This window comes from Squalius cephalus (genome assembly GCF_949319135.1).
Source record: "Squalius cephalus genome assembly, chromosome: 7".
In the NCBI taxonomy this organism is placed as follows: domain Eukaryota; kingdom Metazoa; phylum Chordata; class Actinopteri; order Cypriniformes; family Leuciscidae; genus Squalius; species Squalius cephalus.
Genome location: NC_137128.1, coordinates 37,521,141 through 37,539,366, shown reverse-complemented (window position 1 = coordinate 37,539,366; position 18,226 = coordinate 37,521,141). Strand labels below are relative to the sequence as shown.

At 36.2% G+C, this 18,226-nt stretch overlaps 1 protein-coding gene across 1 annotated transcript in view; it reads left to right on the top strand.

The window, feature by feature from the left end:
• kcnq3 (potassium voltage-gated channel, KQT-like subfamily, member 3) overlaps positions 1-18,226 on the top strand; it is a 42,501-nt gene that overhangs the window by 18,918 nt on the left and 5,357 nt on the right. The window contains exons 2-9 of the mRNA XM_079875362.1: positions 7,409-7,499; positions 7,599-7,725; positions 8,580-8,752; positions 9,055-9,228; positions 11,044-11,154; positions 13,419-13,514; positions 13,637-13,731; positions 16,588-16,614. Coding sequence (XP_079731488.1) covers positions 7,409-7,499; positions 7,599-7,725; positions 8,580-8,752; positions 9,055-9,228; positions 11,044-11,154; positions 13,419-13,514; positions 13,637-13,731; positions 16,588-16,614 — 894 coding nt within the window. The remainder of the gene's footprint in view (positions 1-7,408; positions 7,500-7,598; positions 7,726-8,579; positions 8,753-9,054; positions 9,229-11,043; positions 11,155-13,418; positions 13,515-13,636; positions 13,732-16,587; positions 16,615-18,226) is intronic.

Here is an 18,226-nt window from a genome sequence, read left to right as displayed (position 1 = left end):
CTTCTGACTGCTTTGTCGCACAAAAATGGTGGAATTTGATTGGTCAGATCGCATGTCAATCAAACTCAATACGAATGATGAATTGACGCCATGTAAAAAAAAATTATGTCACTCTAACACCCCCACCCCCACGATGAAACCGGTAATACCGGTGTTGTCACAAGTCGATTAACCGGTGGGAGAATATTATCACCGTCACATCTCTACTACCTACCCATCACAGAACTCTTTCTGCACTTTTATATTTCCAAAAAAATCACTTAAAATGATTTATAAGCTGCTTTCCTCTTGGAGACCAAAAAAAAAATGTCCCCATGGACAAGGATTTTGGATATTGCCATATTTTTGTCCCCATAACGTAGGGTTTACCTGAACAACACACACACACATTACTCTGACAGCATTACCAAGACAGAACACAGGCATAGGGAAACTTCCATGACAGGCTCTCATTCAGAGACACACAGTATTACTGGTTTTGTACAGTGTGTTTCTGCATTTTCTCTGTTCTCTTGAACTTTCTGTCACCTTTAGTTATATAGCATTTTATACAATACAAATTGTTTCAAAGCAGCTTCACAGTGATAAACAGGAAAATAACAAACAATGCAAACTTCATCAAATATAAGACAAATTCAAATTCTGCTATAAAGCAGCTCTATCCTGTCGTTACTCAGCCGAAGTCGGTTCAGTGTTGATTCAGTTCAGTTCAATAACTGTAAACTTCATCAATTCTGAAATGAGTTCAGTTCAGCTAAAAGCAGCTACAGAAGACTATAGCTTCGTTATTCACTTCAGTTCAATATTAGTGCCGATGTAGCAAAATTCGAAACTGCTTTAAAGAGACTGAAATGAGATTTCCTATAGAATTGCTCACTGTAGAATATATGCACTAGTGTTGTGCAGTAAATCATTTTTTAATTTTAAATGCCTGTACAGGCAAAGTAAAGTTAAAGTGCCCCTATTATGCTATTTTAAAGTTTCCTAATGTTGTTTTGGAGTCTCCTACAACAGGTTTACATGCATCAAAGGTCAAAAAACTGTTTAATTTTCTCATAATATACATTTGCACATCACCACATTTTCAATGATTCTCAAATGACTCGTGAGATGAATCAATCTCTCCAAATCCCTCCTTTCCGCGAGCTACTCTGCTCTGATTGGCCAGACAGCTCAGTTTGTTGTGATTGGTCTACCGTGTGCAGCGCGCGTGTCGAAAACAAAAACGCCCATTGCCAAAACAACGTCAGCTCTGCTTGTCCTGAGGCTTCCTACACCGCAAACTAAACACAGTAACGAACAATGACGTTGATTTTACCATATCAATCTGAGCGCGAGTCCAATAATGAAACACTGGAAGAACTAGTTATTCAACCCGAACCTCCATCGTAAGGACGACTAGAGCAGGACTCAGTGTTTCTCAGTGATACGCTACTCAGTTTGAGGTACATTATGAGATGTTGCAACTGTAATTCCTCACCATCAGCATTAACAAGTGCATCAACAAACCGATTACTTGTACTAATTTATTTACAGAGTACTTTTCTAATTTATTGCAGTGAACGTGGAAACTGTATCAATAACAGTATACATTAACCGAGCACTAGCGTGAATGACTGATGTAAGATAAACGTTGGTAAAACAAATCTTGCTCCATGCTTAATCTTTACTCAAAGTAGTGAGAACGACAGACAATCTGCATTAATAGACACAGTTATAGGTAATAGTGGTCCACAACTGATCAGCAGAAGTATTTCAGTAAGACAGTGATAATGTGAGTTAACCAGTTAAAAGGAGACCTACACAATATAAAAATCAAAACTATGTATATATGCTAATGTTTCGTCTTGACATCACAACGAAACGGCTTATGACTCGTTTGAAAAACGATTCATTTTATTGACTCAGAGTCGACTCTTAGGGTACTTTTAAAAGACAATAACTTTATATACGGTGCACTTTCAGATTTAAAACTTTGCAGGACGTTTTCATTCTTTTAGAGCTATGTTACACACTACATGAAAGGTCATTTTCAAAAATCCATAACAGGGGCACTTTAAACAATAGAAGGCTACTTAAAAGTAGTAGTAGTAACACTGATCATGTTTACCACAGACAATATGCATACTCATAATTTATATCCTTGCCTCTACATGCCATGGTCTTATATGGTGTTAAGTTAAAATCTGCACAGCTGTCTCCATTTAGCGGACTGAAATGATCCCAGATTTTTCGGTTTCCTCTTACCAACTGAATCACTATTGATTGGTGTGGATTGCTCTCCCTCACCATCCTATATATTCAACAAATATCTAACAATTCTGCAGTTCTTTGTAAACAGCAATGACTGGGGTAATTTTATGAACAATCCGATTTTCCTTGATTCTATTAGATAAAAGTGTTTGATATACTGTGGAAACATACAGTAACTTTTGCTCAAAACGTCTTCATCAATCCAAAAAGAGCGTTTATTGAAACTAAGCAGCAAAAACCACTCGTTATAAATGTCCACAGCTTTCTGACGTCAGACAAATGAATGCATCAACGCACGACTGCCAACCGTTGCACACCAATGATGCCTATCACATGATCAGACACTTGCATCTCGTTGCTAAAATTCAGTCATCTGATATATTATGAAATAAGTCACAAACCATCATTTTTCAGGCTTTGATACTATAGACCTCATAAACATTTGATTACATAATATTATAAAAAGTTTGTTTCAGTCCTTGATTCTGATTGGTCAATAGCTAACGTTACTCACGATAAAACATGGCTACGACCGCTTCACCCAACGGCTCTATGTATCACTACACAACACCCCTAGCAACCACTCTTAGCAATGTAAACACATGTTCTCATTGATATTGTGCATTGAAGCTTATAGAGTATTGTGAGAGATCGAGCAAACGAATGTACCTGCATTTACAGTAGATATAGCTTTTTCCTTCAGGTAACAAACATCCATTTGAATGTCCGCTGCTATATCCTTTCCTTTTAACAGTTGAGATTTTACCGTGTCCTTACACGCTAGTCATTTGTCAGTTGTGTCTTGCTTCTCCGTGTCCACAATCACAAGAAGTTTCAGTCCTTTCAATATAAAAGTCTTCTCTACTGACTGACTCACTCATAAAGACAGTCTCTGCCGCCATCTAATGGTGAAATAATGTAACTTCTGTTGCTGTTCATGGTCAGGGACTATTTTTTTCTAGAGGAAGGAAGGCTTTTAGTGATTTTACTTCATGAAAGTTGCATTGATACATATTTTTTGCCTTTATTGTGTGGCAACCGTTTTATCCACTTCGCGTCGTGCCTAACAACGCCCTTCAGCCGTGACAGCACAGCTTCTTGTACCTTGTTGCTTACTTAGATCCTGTGTTGCTCATTTCACACCATAGAAGTCTTAAAAACATGGCAAACTATAATTCCTATGGTCAAAGAGCGTATGGAAAAGGGACATCGAAAAGTTTAACAATGAAAATGTATTTAATTTCACTTCACACTTCACTTAAGGGAACTCTTTTATAGAGGAAATGCCTTAAAGGGTTAGTTCACCCAAAAATGAAAAAAAAAATTCATTAATTATTCACCCATAAGACTTTCATTCATCTTTGGAACACAGATAAAGATATTTTAAATTAAATCTGAGAGCTTTCTGTCCTTTGATTGACAGTCTACACAACTACCCCTTTGACGCTTCAAAAAGTTCATAAAGATATCATAAAACTAATCCATATGAATCGAGCAGTTTAGTCCAAATTTTCTGAAGAGACTCGATTTCTTTGTATGATGAACAGATTTAATTGTGGCCTACTTGAAATTAGCTAGCAGATTTGTAAAAGAGCGCCACCTAGCATCAGTTTATTTTATTATTAGCTGTGGCCTTGACATTGAGCTGTGGTGCTCATGTGGGAGATGCAAGTTTGAATCTGCCCTGCGTTGCATCTTGATTACAATATATATTTTATATAGTAATATAATATATTACATAATATGAATATAATGTATTTATTTTGACATATTTATTTAGTTCATTTTTAGTTCGTTTTTTATAAAGCTGTATCCTTTCTTAATACCCCATTTCATTACAACAACATTAATTGTCCAGCAATTGTCCAGAATGGGCCCTGAGAGTCATGGTATTCCATAGTTTTGTGTAAAAAAAAATCATACATACTTCGACTGAGACAGAGAGAGGTATGACCATTAGAGGTTATTAGTGTGATGATGCTAAAAGCTTTCACTGGAGACCAGATGCTGAGCATGTACCAGTGTGTAAGGCCGTGTATGTGTGTGTGTGTGTGTGTGTGTGAGACGAATATGTGTAACCATGGAAACAGCACGGTTCAGAAATGATATAACCTACAAATTCGAAACCATAGTAACTGCCAACAGGTCAACTGTACACGTAACAATACACGTATCAGCAAGACTGCATAAAAAGGAATCTGAGGACTTAATCACACACACATAATTCCTCAGTCACTTGCATACACAAATAAATACACACATATATATTAAATAAATAATGGCAATGGTTGTGTTTCTGTGTTTGAACACAAAAGAAGATATTTTGAAGGATGTTGAGAACCAGACAGTTGATTGACCCCATTGACTTCCATTGTATTTTCTTTTCAACTATGGAAGTCAATGGTGTCCATCAACTGTCTGGTTACCAACATTCTTCAAAATATCTTCTGTGTTCAACAGAAGAAAGAAACTCATACAGGTTTGGAACAACAAGAGAGTGAGTAAATGATGACAAAATCTTCATTTTTGGGTGAACCTTTAATGCCTGTTCACACCAATGACGGTAACTATAATGATAACAGTAAAGATATAGTTCTAAAAATCGACACCACAAGACATGCTAGGATGAATCATTTACAGTAAGGATGGATTTTTATTTCATGCTGACTTTAAGATGTTATTTGCTGAAAATGGTCCCCTTCACTCTAATATGCCATATTTATTATGATGCACCATTTTTGTCCTTTTTGGAGCATTAAACAACATGTAGGTTTCTAAAGACATGATGGTGAGTAAATGATGACAGAATTTTAAGATTTCTATTTAAATACTCACATTTGGGCCTAAGACTAATAATTAAATACCCACAGGTAAACAAGCAAAGCATGTGTCATTGCATGGCTTGAAATTCAGGAAGGAAATTGAATGAGAATCCTATACAGTATACAGTAGCACCAGGTTTCTGATTACCTGTCGTAAAAAATTAAGCTTGTAAATCTTACCAGCTCAGCATCTGGTAATAGGATTGTTGTGCAAGTGTGTGTGGTGGGACATATCCAATACATCTCTCTCTCTCTCTCTCTCTCTCTCTCTCTCTCTCTCTCAATCTGGGGGGTTGTTTAGTTGGTTAGTCTCGCAATATACAATTTATACAAAATATACAATATATTTGATCATAATATGCATAAATATATACCTTGTGTTGATTAAAAATTATTTTTATATATATATAATACACACACACACATACATACATACATACATACATTTTCAGTCCAATGTTAACTACTATTCTTCTTTTAAATTACTTACTAAAATAATACTGGATTTAGAGGGTGACAAAACAGCAGACCCAAAAGGGCAACTATGGCAAATATACCAGGGCACTACATATTGAAGACCCGTATTTTCAGCATCATTACTCCAGTCTTCAGTGTCACATGATCCTTCAGAAATCATTCTAATATGCTGATTTGATGATCAACGAACATGTATGATTATTATCAATGTTGGAACAGTTCATATTTGTGTGGAAACCGTCATACATTTTATTTTTCAGGATTCTTTGATGAATAGAAAGTTCAAAAGAACAACATTCATTTGAAATAGAATCTTTTGGTACATTATAAATGTCTTTACTGTCACTTTTGATCAATTTAATGCAACCTTACTGAATAAAAGTATTCATTTCTTTCCCAAGATTTTTTTAGCTTTTGAATAGTGTATAATGCTACAAAAGTTTCTATTTCAGATAAATTTAGTTATTTTGAACTTTCTATTCATCAAAGTCAAAGTAAAATAAAAATATAAAATAATAATAATAATTGTACAGTAATAATAATAATAATAATTGTACTGTTTTCAACATTGATAATAATCATAAATGTGTGTTGAGCATCAAATCATCATATTAGAATGATTTCTGAAGGATCATGTGATGAAGACTGAAGTAATGATGGTGAAAATTCAGCTTTAATCACAGAAATAAATGACATTTTATTGTATTATTATTTTAAATTGTAATAATATTTCATAATATTACTGTTTTTACTGTATTTTAAATCAAATCAATGCAGGCTTGGTGAGCAGAAGATACTTTTGAACAGTAGTGTACATCCAACAGAATGATTCAGGCTTAATTTACCAATGTAGTATTTACCCTAAGAACAACTGGATGATTGATGTGACACTGTGATAATAATGTTTGTTCCAAAAGACTTGATTAAATTCATGAAACTAGTTTATTAGATATTAAACATATAAATTGTGACAAAAAGACTGTCATTCTGTGTGTTCATCGAAATCTCTAGCACTCCCGTAGAACAAGGACTATTAATAATGAAAAATTAGTAACTTAAGCCTTAATATTTCCAATTTATGCAAGGAATACAAAAGCCCTCACATGGAGTGGATATAGATATAGTAGAAAGATATATATAGAGATTAAATTACCCATCAAAAAAGTCAGTAAGAAGCTTTCTCTTTCCGACTGTAAGTGGAGGTTTATTATTCTTCATTTTTTTAAAGCTAAAATTAGTTTCACCGGAGCAGCGCCAATCAAGCAGTCCTGTCAACGATGTCATGCGCACAGCGCTCTTTAGATGTGGGGCGGGGCGTTTACATTTTAAAGAGACATGGCAACTAGCCTATAAAATGATTGTAAATAATTAATTCACGAAATGTACCATATCCATTGCATGCATTTAATCAGATTTGTCATTATTATTTTTACTAGAATAAAAATATCTGAGGGACCCCCCTAAGTCTATTTTTTACTTCTTATGGGGGGTCCCTAATACCTTATGGAGGGTCCCCCCAGCCCCCCCTCAATGAGCACTGCTCCTAATGCAGTGCATTACATTCACCAGCCCCCTCTGCTGGTAAAACAATATCATGATCGTTTATATCTAAAGGTTGCTGGTCTTTCCCGGAAAAAAAAAAAAGATTATATCATGACTCAGCTTAGGTATCCATAGCAACTAAAAAAGATCCTCATCCGAGTTTTTTTAAAATACATAAATATATATATATTTGTGCATTTTAACCATTTTATTGATAGTGACAGACAGTAAATAAAGAGTGTGTGTGAGAAGAAGTGACATGAATTTAATCTTTTGGTCAAAGGTCACGCTTACTCTGTTTTCTTAATCTCTAGGTTTCTGATTGTTTTGGGATGTCTGATTCTGTCTATTTTAACAACGTTCAAAGAGCATGAGGAAGATTCGGCTCACTGGCTTGTGATTCTGGTGAGTGTGTGTTTTTTTTTTGTTCATGGTCAGTCCAGCTTGAGTGTGTGAGACTGAATGGTTGAGAGGAAAATGACTGAATGTTTCTCTCACCTGTAGGAGACATTTACAATCTTTATTTTTGGGGGTGAGTTTGCATTGAGGATATGGGCCGCCGGCTGCTGCTGTCGATATAAGGGCTGGAGAGGACGGCTCAAATTCGCCCGCAAACCGCTGTGTGTCCTGGGTGAGTTAAACACACTGACCCAAATTAACATTGAAACACACACAAATGTAGGAGCGTACATACAAACGTTTTTAAATAAATTAATACTGTCATTCAGCAAAGACACATTCAATAGGGTATATGTCGAACGTCGCATTACGAAACCGGAAAACAGAACGCATCGCTTCCGGTTCAGGTCTTTTGTATGTGCTTCTTGCATTTTTTTACTGTTTTACTCAAGATAACTTAAAAGGAGCGAGCAAAGATGATCATAACCAATGTCCCTCGCATGTGAAGATCGATATTTAAAAGTAAAAAAAAAAAAAAAATCTTCACACTAACGTTTAGATATTTAAATAGAATAAAACGCTAATAACAAAGTGAGATAGGTAGGTTAGCTGATTACCTTAAAATTCCATAGATATCGGCGTCAGTTCATACGGCTGTTAACACTTTCTATGACAAGCGGATGCGATGAGACCAGGTTTCCGGTTTCGTCATGCGACGTTCGACATATACCCTATTGATCAAAAATGACAGCAAAGATGTTACAAAAGATTTCTGTTTCAAATAAATGCTGTTCTTTTGAACTTTCTATTAATCAAAGAATCCTGAAAAAAAAGTATCACAGTTTCCACAAAAATATTAGGCAGCACAACTTTTTTCAGCAAATCAGCATATTAAAATTATTTTTGAAGGATCATGTGACTTTCCCATCACAGGAGTAGAAATATATTAAAATAGAAAGCATTTATTTTAAACTCTTATAATATTTCACAGTATTACTGATTTTACTGTATTTTTTATCAGATAAATGCAGCCTTAAGAGACTTGTATATCCCCCTGTGCACTATGGGTACTCTCTATGTTCTCAGATATCTTTGTTCTGATCGCTTCGGTGCCGGTGGTTGCCGTACGTAACCAGGGAAATGTGTTGGCCACGTCGCTGCGCAGTCTGCGCTTCCTGCAGATCCTTCGGATGCTCCGAATGGACCGTCGTGGAGGCACCTGGAAACTGCTGGGATCTGCAATATACACACACAGCAAGGTATCCGCATGTTTGACATGATGTGCACAAACAGGACGTACCCCTTAATCAACATCTAAGAGCATGTCCTGCTTGTTTAAATCATGTCAAGCGCGCTCATATAAACCGATGGAGTCGGCAATATGCACACAATGCAAAGCACACACACTCATATCTCGAAACTGCTATGGTCTGCAATACATACACATACAAAGTATATACGTAAGCACAAACAATCACATATCAGTGTCTTGTGAAGTTTGATCTCAGTACCGCAGACAATACAACTGTGTGTGTTTCCTGGCTGCTGTGTGTGTGGTCAGGAGCTGATCACAGCGTGGTACATCGGCTTCCTGTCATTGATCCTGGCTTCCTTCCTGGTGTACCTGGTTGAGAAGGATGACGCCACCGCCGAGCTAACAGACATTGATGGCCCCTCCCCGACACCAGCCACGCAGGACTTTGACACCTATGCAGATGCCCTCTGGTGGGGACTGGTGAGAATTACACACGGCACTCACATGCATTCATAACTTTTTGAGAATTAGGAATTGGGAATGCCTCTCAATTTAATTTCAATTTCTGATAGCAAACAGAATGCAGAATATGAATTGTAACAGTTCTTCTAAAGGAGCACATGTGCTCCTAATTTAAACATTTTGGAGCGCATAAAGAAATGAAGGGGCACAATGAAAATGTATCAAATAATTTGTTTTTCCTTAATAAAGTGGTACAAGAAGTCATTTTACATGCTAAATGATTTAAGATTTAACTGATAATTAACACTTATTTTTATAACATTTATGATATTTGAGATTTTTATAAAAAATATAAAAAAAAAGATTGGAGACCTACTTTTTATTTGCACACTTACTCCTAAACAGTGTTGGGTGGACAACTTACAAATTGTAGTCAGTTACTGATTCCAAATTACATGAAAATATTTGTAGTCAGTAACATAATACATTACATTATACATTATACAGTACTGTGCAAAAGTCTTAGGCATGTCAATACCCCCATCAATATCAATATATAGGAAATATCAGTTTACATTTCCAAACATTCTTTTTGCCATTAATTGTAATAATCCAGTGAGATTTGTGTATGCACAAGGAATCTGACAACAGCCGGTATGATCTGATCTCACCATCATCGAGTCTGTCGGTGATTACATGAAGGAACAGAAAAAACTGAGACAGACTAAATCCAGAAGTACTGCGGGAACGTCTCCAAGATGCTTTAAGAAACCTTCCTGCAAAGCTACTGTACTGTGAAAAGTACTGGCACTTGTGTTAAAATGCTGTAAAGTGAGAATGCTTTCAAAAATAAAATCACAAATTGAATTTATTTATGATTTAACTTCTATTAACTAATTCAAATCAATATATGGTGTAACGACCCTTTGCGTTTAAAACAGCTCTTGTCCAGGTACACTTGCGCATAGTTTTTCAGGTAGCTTTGCAGGAAGGTTTCTTCGAGCATCTTGGAGACAGTGCCACAGTTCTTCTGGATTTAGTTTGTCTCAGTTTTTTTCTGTTTCTTCATGTAATCACCGACAGACTCGATGATGGTGAGATCAGCTCATACCGGCTGTTGTCAGACTCCTTGTGCATACACAAATCTCACTGGATTATTACAATTAATGGCAAAAAGAATGTTTGGAAATGTAAACTGATATTTGGGGGGGGGGGGGGGGGGCACTGAGCACAGTACTGTATATTTAAGGTAATATAATTCAGACTACTTTTGTACCATGCCCTGTGGAAGGAAGTAAAAATGAATATGAATTGAAATCAAAAGAGATTCTTGTAACACAACCCTTAAAAAAAAAAAAAAAGTCATACAATGCCAATGATGGCTTTATTTACAAAAAAAATACTTTTTTGTATGAAAACTCAAAAATAAATTTGAATAAAAAAACATGCTTACTCTTGACATTTTTATGCACCTATTCAGTGATTTTATCTGCTATGCTAAACATGTATAAAAGCTTTCCTCCATGTTGAGAAGCAAAAGGCGATTTATTAGAAACAGAACCATCGTGGGCTACAAGGTCAAAAGTGATTTTTTTTTAAATGTAAGGCAATTCCTTTTACTGCATCTCCATTAACACTATCATTCGTGAGGGTTTTACTTTAGTTCCATTAGTACTACTGATTGTGATGGTTTTAGCAGCTCCTCTCCTGACGTTAACAGCAGCTCCATTAATACTACCTTTTTAATGGTTTTACAACTCAAGTACCTTGATAGCCTCTTAGCCGTGCTAGCCTTAATCACACTGATGATATATGATTTCACTCCTGTGTCAGATCACCTTGACAACCATTGGTTACGGTGACAAGACCCCAAAGACGTGGGCAGGACGTCTTTTGGCCGGGACCTTCGCTCTTATCGGTGTGTCGTTCTTTGCTCTTCCAGCCGTGAGTACAGCTCAACATTTACACCATGGCCCTGTTTACACCTGGTATTAAGATGCGTTTTGGTCGATCAAATCACAAGGAGACGAGGGAGACACATTCCCGTTTACACCTAGTGTTTAAACCGTCTCTTTTGTCCAATTTCGACCACATCTGTCCTGATTTCTTCTAGTGGAGGGTCTATGGGTGGGTAAATGTATGTTTTTTCAGATCTTTCGATCTAATGGACAAAATAAGTACTTGCAATTTAAATACGAACACATCCGGAGACGACGGAAAAACATACAGAGCTGCTGTCGTTTCTGCTCTGACAGCTGTAAGACCAGCCGAACGCTGTGAGTGCGTGTTAGAAATCAGGAACATTGTGAGAGAACATTGTGCTTGATACATTTTTCCTCTTCAAACCAAACTTGGGTCTTCAGCCGACAAAGTTTAAATCCTGTCTGGCTTGCGCACTTCCCATAATGTTTACGCATTAGGTCAGTAGATGGAGAGCAGGCAGTCTTTGCGGCTGATCGAACTCATTCGACCACATAAGCAATCCGGTTGAATGCGTTTTCAAATACCTCTGGAAGTGGTCACACAAGTTAACAATCTCAAAACGTTTTAGACCCCGTTTACACTTGCATTTAGTGCCGTCCACTTGTGATCCGATCAACCAAAACGCATCTTAATACCAGGTGTAAACAGGGCCTAATACAAGTTACAATATAACTGTTAAGGTGCATCTCATCTTGAAATTTCACGTGCAATAGCTTAGAGATGTATGAAGCGCTGCTCACACAGAATCATTTTTGAACCAAGCAGCTTTCTGTCAACTTCAACATGAGCCAAATCCAACATGGGAAACTTTTTCACCCTCACACAAAACTCCGGATTCCTATCGGAATGACTGGATTTTGCCCACAAATTTTGGCAGAGTAATGGTAAATGTGACCGCATCTTTAGACTATAATACTTTTCGGTTCTGATTCATCTTCACTACCCTGGAAATCTCTGGAGTTCTCGCGAGAGCACAAGTTGAATTTGCTCAGCTTTGAGCAATAGCTTTGCTATTCTAAAATTATTGGGGTTCCACTAGAATCACTCCAAAACATTTATTGGAAACGCAGTACTAAGAAGGCACTAAGTATTATACAGGATATTAGTCATCCGGCACATAATCTCTTCTCCCAACTTCCATCAGGGAGACGTTTGCAGAGCATCCCAACGTGTACATCACGTTTTAGGGACAGTTTTTACCCACAGGTTGTAAGGCTACTGAACGATAGATAGTACAAGAGGAAGGAGGGTTGAGGCTTGAGCGGATGTTTTAACTTATATTATCGACTGGTGCTGAGAGAGTGCTAAGGCACATTGTATTTCATTGCTGTGGTACTCTGTACTAATATGCATATGACAATAAACTTGAACTGAACTGAGCTGGTTTACTCAGGAGTCGAGTAATGATGCTCATTAAATATGCCCTTGTAGCCGAGCTGCACCAATCACATCGGGTTATCTTATATAGGCGGGCCAGAGGCGAGCTAAACAGATGACGACAGCGCTGCGACGTCAAAGTCATTAGTAAACATTGCAAGATGGCTATGGATGAATACCAGTTGTTTGAAACGGCTACAATGAACGAGTTAGACTTGGCTTTTTATCTAAAAGAGGAACAGAAGACGCCGCTCCAATCGTTCCTTTGCAAGAAGGCCGTTTTTGCTGTTTTGCCGACTGGATACGGCAAGAGTCTAATCTACCAGTTAGCTCCGCTGGTAGCTAAGCGTATGGGGCTCTGGATACGTTACCCCGTGTATTGTTGTGATTGGTCGTAGTGTTATCCAATTGCATGCAGTGAGATTTTCAAATGCATGCTTGGTGCCGTCCCTCGAGCTGGGCAATTTTCATTACTCGATGCCAGACCATTAATCTTTCAGATTTGGGATTTCCAGGCTAGGTTTAGACAAAAACTCTGATTAACATGGAAAAGGTACATTTTATCACGTGTTGCAGCGTCGTGCCGCATCTGGTTAGGACACAGTATTATGTGTATCTTTAACTATGCATTGTCATGTGAAAAAACAATTAGTAAATTATACAAGACTTACATGCAACACACAAGAAATGTACGCTAAAATTGTAAGTACTGTAAGTTGTAAGCTGTACTGTATGTGTTTGATTCACTAAAGGGAACCGACTATGTTTTGCGCTGTAGGAACCTAAAATCATTTGATTTGTGTAAAAAAAAAAAAAAAAATCCTAAGTATATCTGGTTATGTTTGTAGGGTATTCTTGGTTCTGGACTGGCTCTGAAAGTTCAGGAACAGCACAGGCAGAAACACTTTGAGAAACGCAGACATCCTGCAGCTTCACTAATACAGGTAACCAGAAACATGCCAACAACCCTTGACTATAAACTAACATTTGCAGTAAGTTCACCGCTTTTAAGCTCATTCCTCAACAGCAAATTTGCTTAACGTTCAATATTTATTATTGGTTTCAGGCTGCATGGAGATACTACTCCACCAACCCCGTCAGAGACGATCTCATCGCCACATGGAGATTCTATGAGACTGTGATCTCTCTGCCATGCTTCAGGTATCATACACATACACTATATCTCTCACATAAAAGTTAATTTGAATATCTTATGTATTATTTTAGTTTGCTTACCTTTATGTTTGTCATTATCATGATTTCTGCGTTTTTATGATTTCAGTGATACTCATGATTTCTGCCATCTCTTTATTTATTATGTTTATGTCCATATGTGTGTTTGTCTGCATGCAGAGACAACATCATCTAGAGGTCTACTAGAGGTTACTGTGAGGTACTCACACTTGTGTGTGGACAATTTACTATTCCATTATAATGAAAAAATGAAAAAAAAAGCAGATGGGATTAAAAAAACAACAACAACAACAAAACATTTGTAATAAATCAGCCCTATTTGAGCATATTCAAATCTCATTATGTGAAATTAAATTTCAGTAAAAAAAAAATCGAAATCAGTGAAAACTGGTGCTTTTTTGATATTTAAAATTCCAATATTAAACAGGGTAAATTAGAGTGAGAGCACAATCCCATAACAGCGTCAATGAGAGTGGAAAGTTCTGCAGGTGATTTGCTGACAATGCACACATTAAATTTCCATAATGACCAACCTATTAGAGAAGAGCAAATTAACGTCTGGTTTAAGACATGCTTTTTTGGGCGTTAAATAATGACGAAAATAACAGTAAATTGACTTGTGCAAACATTAGTAAATCACGTTGTGTGATAAATCACAAAATACTCTCCTCCCATACATTTTGCATCTGAAAGGGAAACTCCTACAAATGCATATGCAATAAGGTCAGCCACAAAAATAACTGTCCACACCTTTTCAGCGCTAATCTTTCACTGTGTCTTTAGTAAATCCTGACAGTAGTTTTTTGATGCCAAAAGAGGATTTGTGCTGGTGCATGCTGTTAGCAAATCTGGCCCATTGTCTCAAATCATTCACTAATGACTATCCTGAGCCATACAGGGACAAATATGTGTCTATTTCACTCTTTTAAGAGGATGCTAGTAAAATATCTGCTATAATTAAAATATTTGTAATTTATAAATTGCTTGCAAAAAAAAAAAATCTGTCAGAATAGACAAAAAAGTATTCAGACAGAATATTTAATATTTATGAATGGCCATCAATGGGGAAAGATGCTTTTTGCAGCCAGGTGGCGTAGTTACGATATCTACCAGCAGGGGCTAAAAGGGTCATGATAACCAGTCAAATCTTGATCCCTTGACTGGCAACATTGGCTCAACTACTGGCATGAGTTTGGTGGCAGGACTCAGGGTTATTACTGTTAACTGAATCTAAAACTATTAAAAACATTTTTGTTAATTGAAATAAAGCTGGAATAAAATCTAAATATTAGATGAAAAACTTCATTTGAATTTGAAGCACTGAAGTTACTAAGTGGAAATAATGAAAAACTAAAACTGAACTAAAAATATATATAAAAATGAAGCCTTATTTAAAAAAAAAAAAAAAAAAGACAAAATAAACTATTATTAAAACAATAATAACACAATTACTAAAAATTAAACTAAATTTAAAATGAAAATATTAAAATTAAAGATGATTCAAAATATGAATAAGAATATATAATATTATAAACATATTAAAATAACACTGGCAAGAATATCTGTTTGTCCGCCCAATTAAAGTTATTATTTTTATATAATTACTAGTGATGCTCTGAAATTAATTTTTACCTGAAACAGATATTAATGTTTTAATTTAGCCAAAAACCAAAACCGAAAATAAAGTTAATTTAGTAATCAGTCAAATCATGAAATTTATTTAATAATAAACACTCAAATAAATACATTTAAATTGCAAATAAGGCAGTTTTTCAATAACAGATTTTTATGTCTAATCCAATTTGTTGTTATATAAACATGTAAATGTGGCTGTAATAAAAAAAAATGTTTTCATGGCAGATTTATTCAAACATTAAATAGGTTAAGTACAAATATAAATATATGTAATACAGTGCATATATTTAGCAAAATATTTGTTTCCAGCTATCTAATGTGCTATGCACATTGAATGGCTTTCCTTAGGTAAATATACCATTAAGTGATATTGTTTACAAGCTGTTTTCTTGACGTCTTTCCCCGGTTGAAACACTGATTGTGCGATTACATGAGACATGATACATTTCAGTAAGTTGTACCGTTTTCTTTCAATATACCTTCTGATGTTCAGTCATATTTATTTAGTGCTATAACAAATAGTAAAGAGGAAGAGGTGATCATTTCACGTGGGCGGCTACAGCGATCTGTCACACCACATTAAAGAGCACCAAAATGACACTTATTGTTAGAATTGAATGATAAAGTTGACAGAATTTGAAAGCTGAGACTTTCTTTCACATTAAGCACTCAGCTCATTGTGATTATTGGATGGCAGGTGTGCTACAAATAATGTTCAGTGAACTTTTGTTCAAGCATCAACAGAAAACAGCAGAGACTTTAAGAATCTTTTTCTGCATTGATTAAAATCAAAATCATTTCGGCCAAAACTGAAAACACAAAAAATTCGGCCAACAAAATAGTTTCCGGTTGCCAAAATTTTGGTGAATCACCAGTAATTACTTTTTACAATTCCATTCAGTGATTCTAAAATGACACACTTCATCTTAAAAAAAGAAATAACTTAAAACTTTTAATTTAGCATTATTTAAACTGCTCTCTTATTAACACCTGCCATTGTGATTTTATTTCAGTAACCTAAAACTAGCAACATATAAACAAGTTATATCTATATATATATAGCCTATACATATATGGAGATGGAGTATAGTGGTTATTTGGTTTAGTTGTGAACGATGAGTTTTGTTGCTGTTGTCATAAGAGTTACCTGGTCAAACTAAATGTTTGTCTTGTTCCTGTTGTCTGCAGGAAGGACCCTCTTGAGGTTATGGCTAGGTAAGTCTCTCTCTCTCTCTCTCATTCCCTGTGTCTCTCGCTCACTGTTTTAACGATTTACAGCATCTCTGTGAAGTGTGAGATTAATGAATCTGTGAAATGTGTTTCCTTAAATAACTCCTAATAACCACCACCTCCATTAATTCAGTGCCAAAGGCGTAATGACCAGCAGTGCGTTTCTCTGCGTGTGTGTGTGTGTGTGTGTGTATGTGTGTGTGTGTGCGTTTCTTAGTTCGGGGACATGTGGCCAGTAGTGCTATATGTGATATTACAGAGTCCATTAGAAAAGAGTGAATTATGGATCACTGATAAATGATGGTGTCAGAACAGAGCGAGGGAGAGGGATTGCGAGTGTGTGTGGGAGAATTTAATCGACGGCTGGATCTGTGACGTCTGTGTCGCTAAGGAAAATGATGGGAAGTGTTATTAGCGGTCTAAGCGCGACGAGCCGTGACAAAGATGGACTGCGTATTTAATAATCATGAGCATCAGTTGTCCTTGACCTGGATACTGGCCTGACAGTCCGTTTATTAAAAGAAGGGAGATTTACTGATAGAAACAGAGGGAGAGTTGGATTGAGTGCTGTGCTTGTTTGTGTCGCCTGACCCGAGACCTGTAATCCATGTTCAGTCCAGATCAGAGATCAGATTACACATTAATACTGCTAATACACAAGTGCAAAACACTCACCTACGCAAACATTCACATACGCAAGACTAGTTGGCTGGGAAGCATGTAGCCTGACATTATCACTGTCAGTGGCCTACCAAAAAAGTCCAAATGGAGAAACCAGACCACCCACACATTTGCTTTTCTATCATGACATGGTCTTTTCATTCAGTTCTATTATTTTTTGTACTATTTTAGGTTGTGAATCAAAAACAAATTTTTCTTCAGAACTGGTTTCTCCTTTTCTTGATGTTTGGTTTGGTAACTGTTCTTGAGTCTTTTGATACAATACAAAGACAATAAACAGACAGCACATCTTTATATTGCATTGTCCACATAGTGCAGTCTAGTCTAATTCGGGAACAAACGACTCTTATGAACTGATTCTTATCAGTGAATCTGTCAAAATGATCCACAGATCAGATTATTGAGTGGTTGTTTATTTGACAACATGTAGTTAAATACACATTCTAATAAATGGTACTTTTGTTAAAAAAAATCTAAAAACAGAAAAGTTTTGAAGGAAAGTTTTGCAAAAGAATGATGCATAAAATGTAAAATCATTGAAATATAACATTTTCCTCCCATCACATTTTTTCCATCACAATGTTCCTTTAGGGGCTCTGTACCCAAGTATTGTATAGCATTTATGATTAGTTGAGACTAATTATTGATTGATATCACCTCTTTTTTAAAAAGCATTCAGTAAAAGAATCAATAATAGATTTTTTAAGTGGAATCAGAATTTCGTATGATTCCCTTTTTTATTTATCCGTTAAACTGAACCTTCACACAAACCTTCCTGCAGGTTTGCATTTTCATTAAAAGCTGATTTAGTGTGTAGAAGATCTTAACATCCTTTAGCGAACATTTTGTCCCCAAAATGTAAGCAAAACCTGACCTTCTGGTACAAATGCAAACACACACACACACACACACACAC